Here is a 19,947-nt window from a genome sequence, read left to right as displayed (position 1 = left end):
AGTTGCTGAGGGAATCCCCAGTGCTCACATGGGGAGTCCTGAATGAAGCATTGGGTGTCTGGGGACAAGAATTGAATCAATGAGATACTGATATAATATAATGTAGTGACAGTCTTGGGAGTTAGATTGTGGGATGTCATGAGGAACTTGCACAGGATGCTGAGAGTTACCACACTGGATCTGTCTAGTCTGTGCTCTACCTTATATCCTTTAGAGTAGTTTGTTTTGTGTGAAAATAAAACTGAAATGTGTTAGTGCCAATTAGGGAAATTACAAAAATGTCTTTCTCGAAAAATTATGAACACTCACTGCCTTGACATCTGTTTTATATTGTCACCAAATGCCCTGTAATGGACTTTGTTTAGAGACTCATTCCTGGTGTTTTGGGATTGCTTCTATAAGTTGTGACAAAGGTGTGGAGGTAGTTATGGGTCATTTATGGTTGGAAGGTGTGTGCTGGCAATTAACTATAATGTACTTAGGGCCTGGTGCCAGTCCCTGAGTGAGTGCAGTGTGTTTGCAGAGTTACTCCTCAGGCTCAAGTAGTGCTTGTGATTTGGTTCCCAGATCCTCAGTCTGATCCTGTTGAGCCCTACATTGCCCAGCTCCTGGCACTCCCTTGGCTGATGGGGATTGTTGGCTAATCCCTGCAGGCTCCCTGTGGAGCAAGGGTGGTGCTTGCAAAGGTGATTCATGTGCCTGACCCAGGCTGCTGTGCCAAACTCTTCCTTGGAGGAGCACCCCTGCCCCAGCCAGGCTCAGAGGGAGCCTCAGGAGGCCAGCTAGGGAGTGTGGGATGTAAAACATGGCTCCCAGTGACACCCTTCATATTCCTATTTTCTGGGTATCCCATTGTGAGAGATGCAGTTTGCAAGAGGTTTTTTTAAGAAGCAGCTTTGCTGCAGTGTATTCTACAAGCAAGAATTAAAAGACTAATAACAACTACTTCTAGATTTCTTTTATTTAGGCTGTGTCTTCTACTGGTTGTTATTACTTTAATACAGAAAGTTTGGGATATTCAGGTGGCAGAGTGAAAAGTAAAGAGCCTTTAATACCTCTGCTGGACTAGATAGGCTTATGGACATTCCACAGAGTGAACTGACTTGCTCAGTGAGCTCCTCATGCCTGTGTAACTACTCAGTTCAAGAATTTAGAATTAAGGGTGTCATATTTGAAGCCCTCTTCTGTTGAATGGGCAATATTCTTAATCCAGTTACTGCAATCCAGGATGCAGTCCTGTGTAAGATGGGTGTGGGTTCATTCCTTGTCCATACAGATTATAACTTTGTGTTTGGCTGCACTCAAATATGCTTTTGAGACTAAAACATAATTGAGATCAACTTGACAAAGGTTTCATTATTTTATATGACAAACAAAGTCTGTTTGAATCATTCTTAGTGCTATTCACATTCATTTGATTTTTATTTTTATATAATATGTCAGATACCAAATGCTGTAAAGTCTAGTGCCAGTAAAGGCTCAGTGAAATATCATGCCTGAAGATTTTCATTGCAAAAAAATGTGCTTTGGAAATATACTTTGGAATTTTTTTTTGCCAAAATTCATTCCACAGAATGTTTTATTTTACTTCTACCTTGAAGTGCTACTCTTTAAAAATACAAATGTTTGTGGTTTTCATCTGGGCTGTTTGAAGAAGCTGAATATATCATATTTTGTTACTTATTTGTGTCCATCAAACTTTTCCTCTCAGAAGAAAATGAAGCTGGTTTCATTTTGCTAAGTACTTGATTTCCATTAAGTCACTGATTTTCTGTAATGATTTTACTATCTTTTAATTTCTTCTGTAGTGACATGCAAGTCAGTATTTTCATTTTTTTGTCCCAACTAGATGTTGTAATAATTGATCTGCAATTATGAGTCATATTTTTTCCTTGTAGCAGTAATTAATGTAATACATTGAGCTTTCAAAATGAAAACAAAGAGAAGCAAAATCACAACCTCTCAAAATAAAAACAAAGAGAAGCAAAATCACAACCTCCTCTATATTTATGTGAAAAACAATTAACTGCACTAGTTAAGTGCAAAAATAGATGTCTGAGGAAAATGAGAATATGATTACAGGCTTCAGTGTTTACACAGTAAGCAGTAAAGGCGTGGTGGTGTAACACCCCTCAGTCAACAAGGAGACACAAAAGATGTAAATCTGTGCTGGGATCCTGCTCTGAGGGCTCTCCCTGATGCCTTTCCTGGTGCCTCTGGTAGAAATCCCTCAGGGTTCCTATTTATAGTGTGGCTGGTTTGGAGAGGTGTCCTTGTAGTCACGCACGTCGTGTTCCAGCGACCTTCCAGGGCACTGATGGAGTCACTTGGAACAGATTTTGTCCCAGCACACAGTGGATGCTTTACTGTGCATATTTACAAGCAGGCAGATCTCTTGTTTGATACATTTGCATATTTATATTCTTGCTGTTGATGCCATGGAACTAGTCCTAGAATGGGCTGGTTAATGCTCTTGCCTCAGGAACTTGAATCCCTGAAGCTGGTTATCCATCATGCTGTCATTGGCTACGAACACAGTGTTATCCTTGATTGCTTTAGTTCTTCCCAAAGGGAACAGAAATTCTCTTCTTTTCATCATATTTTTCCACTGGTGGTAGTGGGCCAACATCATTGCAAAGCTCCTTTTGTTCTTGGCATACTTTAAAATGTCTTTTTGCCCTGACATATTTTTCCTCTGTTCATTGCAGATTTTATTTTCTTGATACCTTTAACTCTTCTGTGCAGTAAACCACAGCAAACAAGAATACACTGTACAATGGTGATGTGTGGGTTTTGGTTTGGTTTTTTTTGTTTTCAAAACCCTGTGTTTTGTTTCTGGAATGCTGTTTAGCAGCACTTGGATCACAGTGATAAGTTGTCTTTCGTTTTCTTATGTTAACCATGCAATACATCCCAAGTTGCTGCTCTGTCACCGGGTGTTTTCCAGGCTAAGCAGTAACTCCATGAAAAACTATTAGATAAATGAATAGGTGTATTTTTATCTTTAATTACTGTATAATCAATTAGTGCCTTTTGAGGAATTTTTCAGTGCCTTTTAGGGAATTTAGTGAGTGAGCAATCTGTAGCTAACCCTGCAGAAATTAAGCCAGCAAAACACAGCCCTGGTTCTTTCCCAACACCTTGTCCCCCTCCCTGTGTTTCACAGGAACATGGTCTGCTGCAGCTTCAAGAAGGAGCATCTTCATACAGCTTTAGGTCGGTGCTGTGTACCATGCTGTTGCTTTGCTATCATACTTTCATGACCTTTGTGTTAGGTAAGATTGTTTATAATAACTCTTGGATTTGATTAGTTCTTGTGGGACACAAAGGGGAGAAAGATGATTCCATCACCTGTTTGTTGGTGAATAGTTTGTTTGTAACCAGATTAAATGTGGGTCATTTGTGGGCCATTTTACACTAATAATAAGTGAAGAGTGTGTTTTCATTTTCAAGATGGAGGTTTTTTTAACAGGTGAGAAGGGAGATACTGGGGATGGCCAAGAAAGTTGTGAGAACTGAAATCTGTTTTAGCCAGGTGCATTGTTGGGGAGGTTAAAATAATGGCTGTAAGTGATAATTGCTTTGTTGACATTGGATTTTCTTTGGGAGGTGACAGCTTCCCTCTAATGTGTACTTCTGTGTTATCTCCTGCTAAATCATTCCACAAAATGTTTGTGCCTGAATTTTCAAGTCAGGAAACACAATGTTTTCAGGGCTTCCTGCTGCTGCCTTAGTGTAGCACCAACCTGTATTTATGCTTTACTTAATGGAGAGAGGAACCAACATGTTGGCCAATTGAGGATGGAAAATCAGTACCTTGCATTCCTGTTCTCTTTTTTTGCTTTGTTTTCTAACTATTTTTATCACTTGCATTTTTACACATTCTAGGGACAGGAAAAGGAAATGTTGAGGAGGCAGAAAAACTACTTAAGCCTTACTTGGCACGCTATCCAAAGGTAAAATGAATCATAATTTATTCGCTGTGGTCATTTAATGTTTTCATGCCAAAAATCAAAGATTTAGACTGTATGGCCAGATTGAAAACTGTTATAGAATACTTGTGTTTTTATTATTATTTATTACAGGGAGCCATATTCCTGTTTTTTGCAGGGAGGATAGAAACACTAAAGGGTAATATTGATGCGGTAAGTAATCATTTTGCTCTTGAGAAAGTAAATTTCAAAAGCTTTAAAAAAATTCCTCCAGGAATGTTATTTCCTTTTTGGCTAATGCTTCCTGTGACTTTGGACTATATGTAATTCATAGTTTATTGAATTACAAACAGGAATTTTGTACACTATTCTGACTTGTTTCTCCACCTGATTTTGCTACCCCTCTCAATTTCTGGTGATAATGTAGTCCACCAGGATTAATGACACAGTTTTGTCCTTGTCTTTCACATCCTGCAGCAGATTGTATCTTTAATGAGACCCAATGGTAATCCTTTGCCTTCAGTGTGAACAGAGTCATAAAGGACTAGAAAAAATTATTAAGATGAAAAATGCATGCCCAAAACACTCTGAGACAGAGTATCAGCTGGTGTGCAGGGCAGTAGCTCCCTTGAAATCCATGGAAGTGCAGCAATAAATGTCAGCTGAGCATCTGTCCTCTGCCTTCAGTTTCCTAATTTCCCAAGACATAAACATTCATTTTGAATATGCTTAGAAACATAATTTTAAGGAATGGGGAGCACTGTGGCAGGGTAAACTTGCTAGCACCAGGATGACTGTGGAGCCAACAATCTCTTGGGTGAAGCAATGTGATTTTGGGAAACTGGGCTGGCAATAGTTTGGAAGCTGCAGGAGCCATGCAGGCAGATCCTGGAGCCCCAGTGTGTGTTACAGCTCCTCTGTCTGTGCATTTACACCTGGCTAAGGCAGTGTTTGGCAATCTCTGTGTGCAGGCAGTCCATAGGTACGAGGAATGCTGTGAAGCTCAGCAGTACTGGAAGCAGTTTCATCACATGTGCTACTGGGAGCTGATGTGGTGCTTCACCTACAAGCGCCAGTGGAAAATGGCTTTTTTCTATGCAGACCTGCTGAGCAAGGAAAACACTTGGTCAAAGGTAAGTTCCGCAGAACAGGAGGGCAGGAGGCCTCTATCTACAAACTTACAAAAAAAGTAAATTGAGTAGATTTTTTGTAGCTTTGAAGGTGGAGAGTGTAAAGTAAAACCTGGCCTGCTGTGACTGCTGCAGAAAGATGTGAATTCCAAACATCCAAATCTGAACTGATGGTGGGCAAGCACAAATCTTTTGGGCCCAACTGGTAGATGAAGAGCAACTTGTTAAAGATGCTGTGTATTGACTGGTTGTGTCATCAGATGTTGCAATTAGTGGTGCAAGTTGCCATTTCTTTCATTATGCTGTGGGTAAAAGCTCTTCTGCTGGTGAGTGAGGTGAGCCACGGTGGTGCCTCCAGGGTAATAAATGCAATTAGAAGTGGTGCCTTTATCCGTGTGCATCTGGAAGGGAGGAGCTCTTCAGTCCAGAACCCTGGCAGCTCTCTTCCCTCTCTCTTCCCTTTTTGCCTTTTGAAGAATATTTGCCCTATTCCAGTTAGTGGGAATTTTCCTGAGCTGGCTTGACTTCACAGATATGCTGGGCAGGGGCTTAGCCACATCATTCACCCGTTCCCTTGGGATCCATGAGCTTTGTCCCTTCAGGTTCATTAGATGGTCTTGAACCCAAACTTCTCCTGCCCTGGGCAGTTCATCTCACATTCTCTGCCTTTGCTTTCTGTGACTTGGGCAAGAAGGCTGGGACACTTGATGGTGAAGCCTGAGGAAAAAAAAGTCAGAGTTCCTCAGTCTTCTCCAGATCCTGGGTAAGCTTGTGTCCTGCTTTCTTCCAGAGAGGGCCCACATTTTCTCTAGCCTTCCTTTTATCACCAGCACACCTATAGAGTCTTTCCTTGATGCTCTTTCCATCCCTGGCCAGACACTGGGCTTAAGTTTTCCTAACCTGATCCCTGGCCATTCAGACAATTTCTCTGTATTCCTACCAGGCTACCTGTCCTTCCCTTCACCCTCTGTACGTTTCCTTTTTGCCTCTTGAGTTTGTCCAGGAGATCCTTTTTCACCCACATGGGCCTCCAGGAGTTTTTGCCTGACTTCCTCTTTTTTTGGGATGCATTGCTCCTGGGCTTGGAGGAAGGGATCCTTGAGTATTAACCAGATTTCATGGGCCCCTCTTCCCTCCAGGGCTTTATCTCATGGTACTTTACCACACAGATCCCTGAAGAGGCCAAAGTCTGCTCTCCTGAGCTCCAGGCAGTGACTGTTTCCTAGAACTTACTATTTGGGATATGTTACCAAGTTGTGATGGGACACAGAGACTGTATATTATTAGGTTTTTTCTCTGAGCATGACCTTATCTTAGATTTTCTAGCATGTGTTCCTAAGAGTATTAAAAACTTTACTCAAGCATAAGATTTGTTCTTGGAATTTGGACACAAACTATAAACTGATACATACTAAGCATGTATCTAAAAACATGATCTTAAAACAGTATTCTGTACTCACTTTCTAAAATACTTATCTCTTACTTAAAGTTTTGTAAGGCTGTGAGCAAAAGCAGCAACTTCTTCCCTTTATGTTGCTGTTTTGTGCTTTATCTGAATAAAGGTGATGCTGTAAATTCATTTTTCTATATAGATATTCTTCATTGCATTTGCAGGCTACTTACATTTACATGAAAGCTGCTTATCTCAGTATGTTTGGACCAGATGACTGCAGTCCTTTTGGAGACAGCGAAGTTGAATTATTTAGGTAAAATTTGCAAACCCACAGTTACAACAATTTACTATCTTTTCATGTCACAGTGCTGGGGGAACAGAGGCAAAATTATCATGCAAATAGCATTGGATTGGTGAGAAAATGTAGAGTTAAACATCCCTTAGACTAAAGTGGACCCTGAGTTTAGACAGCAGATTTTTCCTGGCCATACAGTGCTGCTGCTGTTCCATGTAATGCATTCTTTTTCAGTTGCTTCCTTTAATAAAAATGGAATGTAAGTTGTGAAAACCTTCAATGGATTTTGCTGCAAGATGTGTTCTTCCTTAGTGGGAACATCAGCACAACTTGATTCTTGGGTTCTGAGTCTCAGAGAAGTAAGAAATAATTAAATGTGCAGGTGAATCTATGCATTATAAACACAGTAAGATAACATCAAAAATTTGGTTACTTTAGGGTTTACAATTTTTATATTAAATCTGTTTTTTTTAAATGTGATTACATTGCTCTTTTCAAGTTTTCTCTGTCTTTTGTAATCATTATCAACAGATTTCACTGAATTTGGAATCCATTATGAAGAGAATAGTTTTAGTCTTTGGGAGAACGGGGAGACAAAAGCTAGTTTGCCTCTTTCTTAGACTGTGAAGAGAGATGAGCCCTTTATAAGTCAGGTGCATCATCTAATTTAATCTTTCAGTGGGGAAGAGTCCCTCTCCTCCTGCTTGATTAAAGAGGAAGCCTAGAGATAAACGTGCCCTGCATAAAGACAGCTTTTGTGAGTATGTATTGCTCAGCTTCCCCGAGGTAGCAATAGCCCAGTGTGTTACAGCTTTTTAAAATTCTCCTTGGTTTGATCTTTTTTTATTGGTTTTTTTTTGTTTGTTTTGAAGTTTGAATGTCTTCATCTCAGAGGTTCACAGGGGGAAATTCCTTATGTTTTCCTTTAAACTTTCAGGATTGTTCCCAGCCTGAAACTGAAAATTGCAGGGAAATCTCTGCCCACAGAAAAGTTTGCAATTCGGAAAGCACGACGGTATCTTTCTTCAAACCCCATTCCTTTGCCTGTCCCACCTTTGGTAAGTAAGAAATATCCACACACACCCCCTCTCCAACATTTTTGTAATTTAGAGAAATAAACCAGAGATAATTGGAATAGTATCTTTCCGTGTTTCTAAGGTAAACCCTCTGCAGGAGACTGGAATGTTCCCAAAGCAAAGCCAGATGAATGCAAGGAATGCTGTAAAACTGGGGCATGCACCAGCCACAGGGAACTCAGCCAGCTGTTTGTGACACGTAAATGTGTTGCATGTGTAACTCATTATTCCAGCTATAGAGCAGCGTGCTCCCAACAGCTTTCTTTTGGTCCCCTTTGGAGGAACTTTGCCCTGGGTCTCTTCTGTCGTGTCACTTGCTAACAGAGCACTGCAAGGTACAAGGAGGGGTGGTGTCAAGGAAACAATGGAAGGTTTGGGCACTGCATGTAAGGAGCTGTTTAATGTGCTCCTCAGTGTTTGCAGTTTGGTGTTCTGCAGAGCAGCTCATGGGTGCTGGGATGAAACAACTGACTCCTTTGGCCACCCCAGAAAACCACTGCAATTAATTTTTTTTTCCCCTGTAATGCTGGCCTGTTCCCTGTGGCCAGTTGCATGAGGCACCCATTGCACTTAGAAAAATCTGTCTGCAAAGAACATGTGAAAAAGAACATAAAAGGTTTTTGAGTCCAGGGATTCGCCAAGTGCAGTGGTGTTAACACTTGCAGTGCTTTCAGCTGTTGTGTTTTTAAGAACAAGATGGATAATTAGTAAATATTCTATAAGAAAATGCCAGAACAGGGAGAACCTCTTGGAAACCCCTCCCCAGCCCACCAGGAGTATGTGACACTGAAATAGTTGTTACAGCAGAGCATGGGCATTCACCAGGGGCTGTGTTCCACTAGTAAGACTGACGTGAGAGAAATAATTAGGTTACTTTGATGTGCCTTTCAGGTTTCAGAGAGGAAGGAGTGCACACTGGGGCTTGGCTGGGCTGTGCTGCTGGGATTTTGGCAGAGCAGGTTTCTGTAGCAGGAGCTCCTCCCCATCCTTGGCTGCCGTGCAGTTGCGTTTCCGAGGCAGCAGATGCCGCAGCTGAACAGACAAAGGCACTTCATGGATGGGGAACTGGGGACAGAACCTCAGCTCCAGGAGTTTTCATTATCAGGAGGCTTGCTGGAAAGAGGGAGTCCTCAAGCAAGTCTTAGCTCAGAGATTTAGCTTGAATAAATGTGGTTTGAATACTCCTGTTTGAAAACCACGTTAATGAATCTGCACTAGGTCCAGGAAGCTCAGCACAGGTTTTCCAATCAACAGAGACCAGATGGTGAAAGCAACAGTGACTGGGGTTAACATGCTGTTTCAGCTATTCTAGCCTGACAGCTTTTTGTGCCACAATTCCACAATTCACTTGTTCTATATAGAAATTTCATCCAAATGCTTTAAATTATCACCCACAGAGAAGGTCATGTAAATAAATAGAATAAATATATCACACACTGATCTCTTCTCTCTGGTGATCAGTGACAGGGCCTGAGGGAATGACATGAAGCTGTGTCAGGCAAGGTTTAGGTTGGATATTACGTAAAGGTTCAGCCACCCCAGAGGGTGATTGGGCACTGAACAGGCTCCCCAAAGAATGGTCACAGCACCAGCCTGACAGAGCTCAAGAAGATTTTAGACAACACTCTCAGGCACAGGATGGGGTTCTTGGGGTACGCTTGGGCTGGACTCAACAATCCTGGTGCATCCCTTCCAGCTCAGGATGTTCTGTGATTTTGTGATTAAATAATGTCATGAAGGCCAGTTGTAAGTCTGTACAATATTTTAATGTTTCACTTTGTGATTGGAAGTAGCAATGGGCACATTTGGTGATATACTCTAAGAACCCCAATAGCAAATAAAAATTCAGCCAATAGTTTTTAATAAAACTTACTCGAAGGACAGTTCAATAATAAAGAAGTTGCTTTCTTTGGGAACATCAAACAAACCTGAGGAATGTAAGAAGTTTACAGTTCAGATTTAAAATTCCGTGTGTGTGTTTGAAACTTGGCTTAAAGGTCAGAGTGTTTGGTTTTCTTTTTGGTTTGTTTTGCTGTCTTGAGATTTCATAATTTTTCTGTGGAAGCAGTGCATTGCAGTTATTTATGGATATTACTGCCTTTGCTAGGATAGAACTGAAAAACAAGAGGAAGCCTTAATGAAGGGACAATTAGCCATGTGCTGTGAATGTTTTAAGTCTGTTTTGTTGGTACTTACCTTCTTCCATAAGTGAGAATGTGTTTGCATTCTGTTCAAGCAATTTCCTTTGCATTGTTTTCAGGAAGTGGCTCTTGAGGCGTCTTCCAGGGCTAATTTGTTCTGATTAACAGTGTAACAAATTTTCAGTTGCAATGAAAATACATTTTGACAAACTTTATTTAAGGAACTTTATTTAAGGAACCTGTAACTTTTTCATCATGCAGAGATAAACTGAAGTGTTTGACAACTACATTTATCCAGTGCTGCAATTAATGGTGCTGTCGTTTCTCCCTGACCCTAGGAAATGATGTATATCTGGAATGGCTATGCTGTAATTGGAAAATGTCCCAACTTAACAGAAGGCATGTTAGAGACTTTAAATGAAGCAGAAGAAGCATTGGCAAGAAGTTCAGGTAACCAGTGGTAGGGTTTAAGCAGTTATTTTACACTGCAATAGCTAGAGATATTATCTGTGAATAGAGGCACACTCATTAGTAAAGTTAATTGGGTCACAGGAGAAACATAGGTAATGAAACCATGAACTATTTATGCAGATAGGAATATTTTTTATTTTTAAGGTAGCAACTATTTACAATAATAGTAAGTGATTTTTCCATCCACAGATGTGTGTTAGGAGTGGTTTATGACATGTGATAAAGGTCTGTTTATTTTGTTAGATCATATCAGGATATTCATTGACTTCATTACCTGGATCCTGAAGCTCCATTACCCTCAGATTTTGTTATCCTCTGTTTTGAAGGATAAATAGGAGAGGAGTTGGGTTTTTGTTTTAGAAGTGCTGTCAGTTTGTGATGTGACCTTTGGGCTGAATGTTCTGGTGTCACCAGTGTGCTGCAGAAATCCAGGACACCAGGGATGGCCTTTCTGTCAATGAGCACAATATGGGATTGAACTGAAGCAGCCTCTGCTACCACATTTTCTGTCACTCTATTAATTAGTAATCCATGAGAAAATTGAATTGGTGTTTATTTCTTGTCAGTGTTTCCCAGTTCCTGTGGGAGTGCAAGCAGTCTGCACAGCATTTGTCAGCTTTTCCTTGACCAATATTTGATCTTACTACTATTACATACAGCCTTCCTGCAAAAGGATCAAGGCCCTGTTGACAAAGGAATATAGGCTAAAACACTGCATTGCAGTCTTTTCTAGGGCCTTGGACTTCTGTGCAGTGAGTTACACAAGATTTGAAAGGGTTGCCTGAAACACTGGCTAAAACTATCTATTTTTAATTAATTGAAAAAGAGAATGGGGAAAATATTTTTAGTGAAGGTGACATCTTAGAAAAAGGCCTTTGACCTATTCACCTTCTTTGTCACCCATTTTGTTTCATCATTTAAAATAAGTGGAGTATTTCCCCGTTCCTTTTTTTTCTTAGTTGGCAAATTGTGGCTAAGGCTTCATTTTGCAGGGATTTGTAGCAGATTCATGTTTGTAGAACACTATGGGGACATGTAATTGAAAAGTGGGATATATTTTAAACATGCCACCATTTTTAAGTGTTGCCTGTTCAAAATATTGACTTGCTGTTTTCAGGCATATTTAACAAATTGGAAATGAGCAACCAAGCTGAAGATTTTGCCTATAAACTTGTAAGAGTAAGCTGCTTATATGGATTGGCTATGAAAAACCCTGCAGTTTTCTTTGATATGCATTATGCAGAAATTTTCTGATGGAGAAAGAGTGTTGATAGTAAAGATTTTGAACTAGGTGAAGCTGGAAAGACTCTGGGCTCTCAGAAGTATAAACTCCAAAGAAGGTATGGTAAGATGTGAGGTACAGGTAGCAAAGTTTCACATATTTTTATTTAGCCAAATGAAGGTGGAGAATTGGCAGAATTCTTGCCCAGAGTAGGCCATGTGACTACAAGTCAGGGAGCAAAAGAGCTGTACCGTGCAATAAAGGCAAAGGGTTGAGAGATTGTAAATTGGACCTTAGGATTTACAAAATGGACACCTTAAATTAGTTCTTAGCTGTCAGAACAGTAAGACTGTGGAATAGCTGTTCAGTGGGAGCAGGGAGGGAAAGAACAGCCTAACAATTTTTGGGCAAAGTTTGTTCAGTTTATGAAAAGGTTGATGTGTGTTTGTCTCTGCCTTAAATTAAATTCACCAACTAGTTCTTTCCTGTATTTCCAGACATGGAATGTGCTCACACTTACCTTTGAAAAGTTTCCCTACAGGCAGGAAAGTCTTCTCTGCTGCAGAGTTTTCTAAAATGTGCCATTTCCTTCCTCCTGCAGCTACAGAACTACTGGCAGATGACCGGTGTGTGATAAAGCTGTTAAAGGGATTATGCTTCAAGCATTTGGGCAAGATCTCAGAAGCAGAAGACCACTTTAATTACATCTATTTAAAGTAAGTTTTCATACCTGGCATGTAGGAGAGCTCTTGAGTTTCAAGTAAGAGGAGATGTAACCATGATATGAATAGAAGGGAGAGGATTGCAGTATCTTTAGTGTTTGCTCCAAGGTATTTCAGTTTTAATTTCTACTGTTATTAGCCATATGTTGAAGAATTTCAGATCTTCAATTTTAATTTTATTTTAAAATAATTTTAATTGAGGTGTTTTCTCCTTTTTGAGGGACTGTAGGTGCACAAAATTTTTCAGTTACCACTTAGCTTTTATTGCCCCCTTCCTCTTCCCAGTCATGAAGAAGCTGTACCCAAAAATACAAATGAACTGTGCAGAGACTGGTGGGAGCATGATTACACTGGGACCTTCTGCACATCATGTGGTGAATGGCACCTCTTTTTGTCAGCTCACATGGGTAGAGCTCATGATATTGTCATCTTTTCTAACATTTCCCTGATAACAAAGGCATTATTTTCTGATCCTGAGATTATACATACTGTGTAGGATGCTTATGCAAAATACACATTTAATAACCCAGAAGGGAGCTTCGGATAGAGAACATGACAAGTGTTGTAATAGAGATTGATTGCTCCTTCTGATCTTAGCTAATCTCCTATTTATTTGTGTTTGGATCTGTTAAATGAGGGAAACAATATATCATTTCAAGGTCTCTAGGCTATTTCTTTTCCAATGCAGTGAGAAGAAGATAAAATATGACCATTACCTAATTCCAAATGCCTTGCTGGAGCTGGCAATACTGTATCTGGACCAGGATAGAAGAGAAGAAGCAATAAAACTTCTGGAAAAAGCAAAGTAAGTGAAAAGCCTGTGTTGATGTCTGGTGGATCAGTTTGGTGTTTCACTGGTTAGCAGGAAGCAGAAAAATTTCATTAATATCATGGAAACTCATTTCATTTTTCCAATGGGAGCATGCATGCCTTAGTTTTTGTTTGGACCTTTCCAGTGTTGCATTTGTTCAGTCTTGGACTTGAAAAAAGTACCAAAAAATTAAGTATCTTAATAGGAATGTCAAAGGCTCCATAAGAAATAATCCATGTGTAATAAAATGTAATAATCTTTGTAGTATATTTGCTTGTTCATATAAAAGATGTATTAAATTTAATCAAAGCTCTGTGCTGTGGCTAAAATAGCATTACTTGAATTGATGGCCAGCAGTGCCTGTTTCTTTCCTTGATGAAATACATTTAAGACAATGCTTCAGGTTACACTTGGTATCTTTGTATTCTTTCATCTGCATCAAGGCAACTAAAACACCTGCTTTTACTGTTTTGTGTGATTGATTTTTCTAGCAAAGTAGGTTTATGGGAAGTTGGACTTGATCATGTGTGTTCTTTATTATAAAATTAACAAAATACGGGTTTTGCCTCTGTTTGAACCTTTATTTCTCTGCTGAGCCAAAATTTTGGCAGTGATGAGGAGGGAGGAAATCCAACCCAAACAATTCTCCCCCTCTTCAAGCATCTAGCAGCAGCAGGGCAGTTCCCCTCTGCCTGGGTCCTGAATGAGGCCAGATGTGCAGAGTCAGTGCCACAGGAGTGAGCAGCTACAAAACTGATGCCTGCCCTTGGCTCAGAGAGGTCAGAGGGAGTTTTTATGTTGCTTTTTGTCCAACTCAGGCAGCTCTGCAAGTCAGAGTAGCAAATCAAGTCTACCAAAGATTATGCCAAAAGCCTGTCAGCACAAAAATTAAAATATTACAATCTTTAGTCTCCCGTGCTTCTGAGCCTGGTTCTCTGTAGACTCATGGAAGATATTAAGAGCAGCAAAAATTGCATTAGCAAAGTGCAGTGGAAAGTGTTTCAATTGGCTTCATGTTTTTCAAAACACACCTCTCCTGTCCTCGTTTCCTTTGTTCAAGTCTCTCTTAACAAGAGATCCAGAAATTAATGATTTGGAGCTGCTGATTCCAGCTGGAGCTTCTGTCATTGCTGCTTGGCCATTGCATCTTTCCCTGGTAGCTCTGAGTGTCCCAGGTCCTCTCAGGAGAAGGTGTTTGGCTTAACAGACAGCAGCTCTAAAAAATGTGCTGTGCCCAGTGTATGAAAGCTGCTACTCACACTTGCTGTGCTCAAAGAACTCTTGAAAGCTGTAATGACTTGGGGAAAAAAAAAAAAAAAACACAAACCAAACAAAAAAACCCAAACAAAAAAGAAAAACCGAAAAAACCCCAAACCTACCCTCATTACAAACCCCCTTGTTTCAGTCAGTCATAAATAAAGGTGCAGCTCTTACATTTCCACCTGTGGCATGAAAATCTCAGGGTTTATGAGCTTTCAGCTACCAACACTGAATGTCTCAGGAGCCACGAGAGGGAGAGCAGAGCCTTGCTGGGGCTGCAGAATTCACTTTGCAGTTGGCAGGAGTGCTTGGCTGGTGCCTGACATTTGATTTGCCTGACCTAAATCCATGTCCTGCTGCTGGCTTGGATCCTCAGCTTTGGAGAAAGAGTGGGATAAGATGATAAACAGTTTTGGCTTGGTCATGCATGGAAATATTTCTATTTGTATGACTGTAAACTACAAACAAGAATATCAGTGTACTCATGAGAAATACAGGCTCAGAATGACAAAATCCATTTCATTTAAAGGGAAAACTCCAAGGGGTTTCAGATCAGCACACAGCAGAACCTGGCCACCTCCTTTTCTCAGTCAGCCTCTTGGGTGTTGCATACATCAAATTCTAAGCTGGTGTAGGATGGGCATGGAATTCCTTGTTTTCACCAAGAGGCTGGCACTGCCACAGACAGATACCACTCTGCCATGCTTGGTTTGAATTATGAATTTAGAACTGAAATGCTGTTAAGACACACAGAGTTTAATACTTAATGTTATGTTTCTGTAAAGATGACAAATATCTTCTACAAGAAAATTAGCATGGTCTAATCCTCTTTTGTATCTGGATTCTGTATCCATCCTGTAGGAGCTGACATGTTAATTCCTACTAAGTAGGATTTGCAATTTCTATGTGGTCCTGGGGCAAATTCTCTTTTTTTTTAATATAAGCTTTTCCATGAAATTACAGGTTCTTTGAATGTTCCAGTAACTCTAGAGCAGGACAGAACTACAGGAAACTATAGGCAGATGACAGTGTGGAGCCAGGCCCTGGATGTGTGTGGTGGAAATCCTGCCAGTCTTTCCCTGGGGTGGTGAATTGCTCCTCAAAAGCTGATATGGAATCTGCTGTGTGCCCACTTTCTCTTTCCAGCAAATTGTCTGCCTTCATTTCCTACACACAGAATTCACATTGTTGGCAACCATAGGATGGAGATGGGGTGTTTCCCTCCTCTGGATCAGGACATCTTCCCTTCTCTCACTCTCTTGTCTTTTTTTTTTTTTTTTCTCCCTTCCTCTTCACTTTCTTGAAATTAGTCTGACTTATTAAAATGATTTTTTTAAATGCTGAAAATATTTGTATTCAAATCTGTCAGTTACACTTTGAGAGGGAGAAAAAAAGTTCTAATTTGTGAATGTAAACTAAGTGAATGTTACAGATAATTAATGTGGACTCAATATTTTGATTGAGTGGACCAGATTCAATTTCTTGCTAAGCTATATTTTTCTGGTAATTGCCAGACAGTGGAACTACAAATAAAGAACAAAGAGCTGCATTGTTTGGCCAGGAACACATGCCTTGTATTTTAGAGTAGGCAACAAAGGAGCTTGTGAAGAAAGAATTTTCTGCTGTCTACTGTTGTTTTGCTTAAAATAGTAATACAAAGATAACTTAGAAATGTTTTAAAAATATATATTAATTGGAGTGGATCTTCTTTTGTTTCAGACAAAACTACAAGAATTACTCCATGGAAACAAGGACACATTTCAGAATTCAAGCTGCCCTGCACCAAGCCAAATCCGCCCCAGAAAATGGAATGCACTGTGGAGCCTCGGCGGTGTCGTAACTTTTTCTTCTTTGATGTTCTGTTTGTTGCAAACTTTGGTGCAGAAAATTACTGACACTTTAGAATTATTTTTCCTTTTCTTTCAAGTCAGTGAAAAACCAAATAACTTAAAATTTCAAAGGTGATGCATAAAACATTAATCTGGTGTAACAACATGGTAAAAAATCTCTCAAACCAACCATAACCCTGAAAAATATTGTTTTTCCAACAGTGGCTTTTTGACACTTGCACACACCTCCATCTGTGTAATTCATTTTCAATTGTGTGCCTTTTTCTTGCATTTGCAACATTCTGTTGTAGCTTGCTTAGTGAAAGGGGAACATTTTAAAAAAAAAACCAAACAGCAAAACTTTAAGATTTCCGGATTTAATCTGTTAGTTCTAAATGTTTGTTTGCATCCATACTGCTGTCAGCTGAGAAGGAAGCATTGCTTTTTCCCCAGTACCTGCTTAGTTGGAATGGTGGGAGAAAATCTCACAGCAGGGAGGAGCTCTGGATCCTGGGCATGTCTAGTTGTGCACAGGAAGCTTCTCTTTAGCAGAAGAGAAACTGTTCTCTTCACATTTTTGCTTCTGTAAGAACCCTGCTGGTGAAAAGAATGATCTCCCTTATGCAAGTACCTTGACTTTTTCTTGAGTTTGGTTTTCCTGTCAAGTCTGCTGCTTGTAGCAGCTGAATTAATTTACTGAGGATTGCAAAGGGAAAGATGGTGATGGCATAAAACTGCATCACTTCTTCTTTGACAATGGGAGGTTTTTAGGAAATGTCTTTTGTCAGAATGAACATGATGTGAGGCTTATGTCAAATTGAAAGCACAAGTCCTTGAAGGTCATTTAGGAGATGGCAACACTGCAGTGGCTGGAGCAGTCCAGGAGTTGCTGTGCCAGGGCAGCCCTTCCTGCAGGGGCTGCTCTCAGGATTCCCAAGCTGAGATGTCTCTGTTGCACAAGGCTGACGTTCCCTGTGGGAGGAAGCTGGGGCTGGAGCAGGCTCCCTCAGCACACAGGACATCTTTATCTTTCTGCTCTTTATTCATCTTTTGGGAGGTTTTCTGTGTTAGGGGTTTGAGAATAGAGCAGTGAGCTGGGTCTGCTTTCCAATGCTGCCATGGAATTCCTGCTTTGCTGGTGAAGTTGGTGGTACCACAGCTTTGCCTCGTGTTTGCTTGCTCCAGGCTAGCTCCATGTCTGTATGCCTCTGGGTTGTGGGGCACACTTCTACCTCCCTTTTGAAAGAGCTTCTTCCCCATGACCCATTCTGATGGGTGGAGATGGGAGGTCTTCTGACAGCCCTTTCTCTCCAATGGAGATGTTTGTCAGGAAGATTCATATCTATGTACCTCACAGTGCATATCCTTTCTAAAGTGATTGTTCCCAGCAGAAGAGAAAATTGACAGTTTATAGCTCTGCTTTTGCCTCCTCAAAGGAAATAAAATTGTTTTATAACTGTAAATTAATATGCAAGGAGACAGAACCACCAGTTCCTCAATGTGGAGAACTTGCATTGTCTTAAAAATAGATGCCCTTTATAAAAGTCTTTGCAAGTTAAAAATCATAGATGAAGAATGCATTTTTTAAAGTGACTTTCTCAGATAAATTCAATTCTGATAAATTTCTCGATTCAGATAAAATTCAGTATAAACAATTATGCTATTTACATGCTGCACATCAAAACTTCAGTGTAAAAATTCAGTCATTCTTTGTATAGAATAAAAAAAGTTTCTTGTTCTACTTCATGCATATAACGCCTCTTCTTCCAGTTGTCCTTTTCAAATATTTTGGCAGCCTTAGCATCTTCTGAGCAAGTAATGCCATGTGAAAATTAGCATAAATTGTACTTTGCAGAAAGTGAACAATCCTTCTGAGTGTAGACTCATTTCTCTTCTTTGAAATTCACCCACAGCTTGGTTTTGCCTGATCTTAGATAGATCACAAAAGGATATACTGTGTGATATTCAGCCAGCTTCCCTGATGCTTTGCAGCAATGAAAATCCCAAGATTTTCCTAAGGTTTTCATATCCTTCCTTAGATTTTCAGAGTCATCTCCAAACACCAGCACCACTCACACTGTGGACCTGATCTCCAACTTCAGCTGAGTGCTTTGTAGTTCACTGTCATGTTTGACTCCTTGGCTCCCAATTTGCTCCCAAGCCATAGCAAATAATCACCTTCCTTATGCAATGAGGATTTATGGGCTGTAATAATATGGATTCACTTGAGGAGAAGATGAATGGAAGGTCTGGTACATTGTCACTGTGTAAGTTTTTTCATGTGTTACATTTGCAATTGCCCAACCTCTCTCTGCTCATCAGTTCCTTCATTTTGGTGCTCCTGCATGGCAGGGATCCAAACTCTGTGGGATCAGCCTGGGCTGGAAGGTTGGTGCTGGGCTGGTTTTTCCACTGCTTCTCCAGCAGCTGTGTGTGGTGCCTGGAGCAGCTCTGCAGGACAGCAAATTGCTTCATCAGTCTGGAGTCCCAAATGCAGTGAACCAGGGGAAGCACAAAGCTGTGAGCTCTCCCCTCAGGGTACTCAGCAGAAAATAGCAGATATTGTCACTGAATTGCACAGCAGAGACTGAAGCATGGCCCAGGATTCAGGAAGTGGAAGAATGAGTGCAGATGGGTATAGTCCACACCTCAACTGCAGAAGGAGCAGTTCCTTCTGCATTCAAACACTGAACTGTGTGAGCAATGCTTGAGAAACCCACTCTGTGCACCAGCTTTAGCCAACAGCTGCTGCAGTCAGCTCTTCCACATCCTCAGCAAAGCCAGAGATCTTACCCAAAGACAAAAATTACTAACTCAGACAGCAGAAAAGTTTTCTGCACTTGGTAGGACTTTTATCATAAAACCCACAAGCTTTATTTCTTCTTCTGTGTCTTTTTTAAAACTAGGAAGTTTTTCCTGCCAGTAACCAGGGAGGGGTAGAAACTCCTCCTCAGTTTCCTGGATGTCTGCAGCAGCAGCCGTGGTGGCCCATGGGACACTGCTGTCACCTGAGGGTGATGCTGGCAGGAAGGGACAAGGCAGTAAAAGGAGCATCCCTTTATCATGGGCTCAGTGATGTGGAATCCCTGTGTGCAAGGGAACTGAGGGAGGAGAGGCAGCTCCTGCTCAGGCCTGGTCAGGTGCAACTGCAGCTCCCAGCTCCTGTGAGCAACACGAGATGAGATGCTAACTGTTGTGTGAAGGATGATGGGCTGGAGCTGGACCTGGCCACAGCTTTTCTGGATGGTTAGAGGAGAATTTGATGAAGTCACAACCATGATACTGTGATTTGGAAACACATTTAATATTGCTCAACTCTACCTGTGTCATAGGAGCCTGCTTTGCTTGCAGTTCAGTTGCCATGCACAGCTCACAGGTGCCACCAGGGATGGGTGGTTCAGGGACTGTCCCCTTCTGACTGTGCCTGGCCTCAGGCTGTTTACACCACAAAGCTTGGCTGAGGAAACAGCATTTTGTGAAATACAGCAGCGTAGAACAGGATCATATCAAACATTTCCTCTCATTTCACACTGGTTTTGGCATTAAATTCTGTATTGAGTGCTTTAGTATTTTTAGTTATCTGTGGCCTGGGTCCAAGACTAAAAGCTCACTAAAAGCTCACAGGCTGACAGCTTGTGTGCCTCTGGTCCAACAAAGGCACCAAG

The 19,947-nt window shown here is 40.8% G+C and overlaps 1 protein-coding gene across 3 annotated transcripts in view; it reads left to right on the top strand.

Moving 5' to 3' along the window:
- TTC39A (tetratricopeptide repeat domain 39A) overlaps positions 1 to 18,004 on the top strand; it is a 43,927-nt gene extending 25,923 nt beyond the window's left edge. For 2 of the 3 annotated variants that reach the window (XM_058808246.1, XM_058808245.1), the window contains exons 9-18: positions 3,167 to 3,275; positions 3,889 to 3,956; positions 4,086 to 4,145; positions 4,904 to 5,065; positions 6,677 to 6,768; positions 7,688 to 7,808; positions 10,306 to 10,417; positions 12,262 to 12,376; positions 13,071 to 13,187; positions 16,173 to 18,004. In XM_058808246.1, the coding sequence (XP_058664229.1) occupies positions 3,167 to 3,275; positions 3,889 to 3,956; positions 4,086 to 4,145; positions 4,904 to 5,065; positions 6,677 to 6,768; positions 7,688 to 7,808; positions 10,306 to 10,417; positions 12,262 to 12,376; positions 13,071 to 13,187; positions 16,173 to 16,293 (1,077 nt within the window). In that variant the 3' untranslated portion in view covers positions 16,294 to 18,004. Of the gene's footprint in view, positions 1 to 3,166; positions 3,276 to 3,888; positions 3,957 to 4,085; positions 4,146 to 4,903; positions 5,066 to 6,676; positions 6,769 to 7,467; positions 7,512 to 7,687; positions 7,809 to 10,305; positions 10,418 to 12,261; positions 12,377 to 13,070; positions 13,188 to 16,172 lie in introns of those variants that run through there. The other variant, XM_058808247.1, reaches the window with a different exon arrangement.
- Positions 18,005 to 19,947: the final 1,943 nt, after the last annotated feature.

The sequence above is a fragment of the Ammospiza caudacuta genome, chromosome 7, assembly GCF_027887145.1.
Source record: "Ammospiza caudacuta isolate bAmmCau1 chromosome 7, bAmmCau1.pri, whole genome shotgun sequence".
NCBI classification, from domain to species: domain Eukaryota; kingdom Metazoa; phylum Chordata; class Aves; order Passeriformes; family Passerellidae; genus Ammospiza; species Ammospiza caudacuta.
Note: the sequence above shows the minus strand (reverse complement) of the source record. Positions and strands in the feature narration are given on the sequence as shown.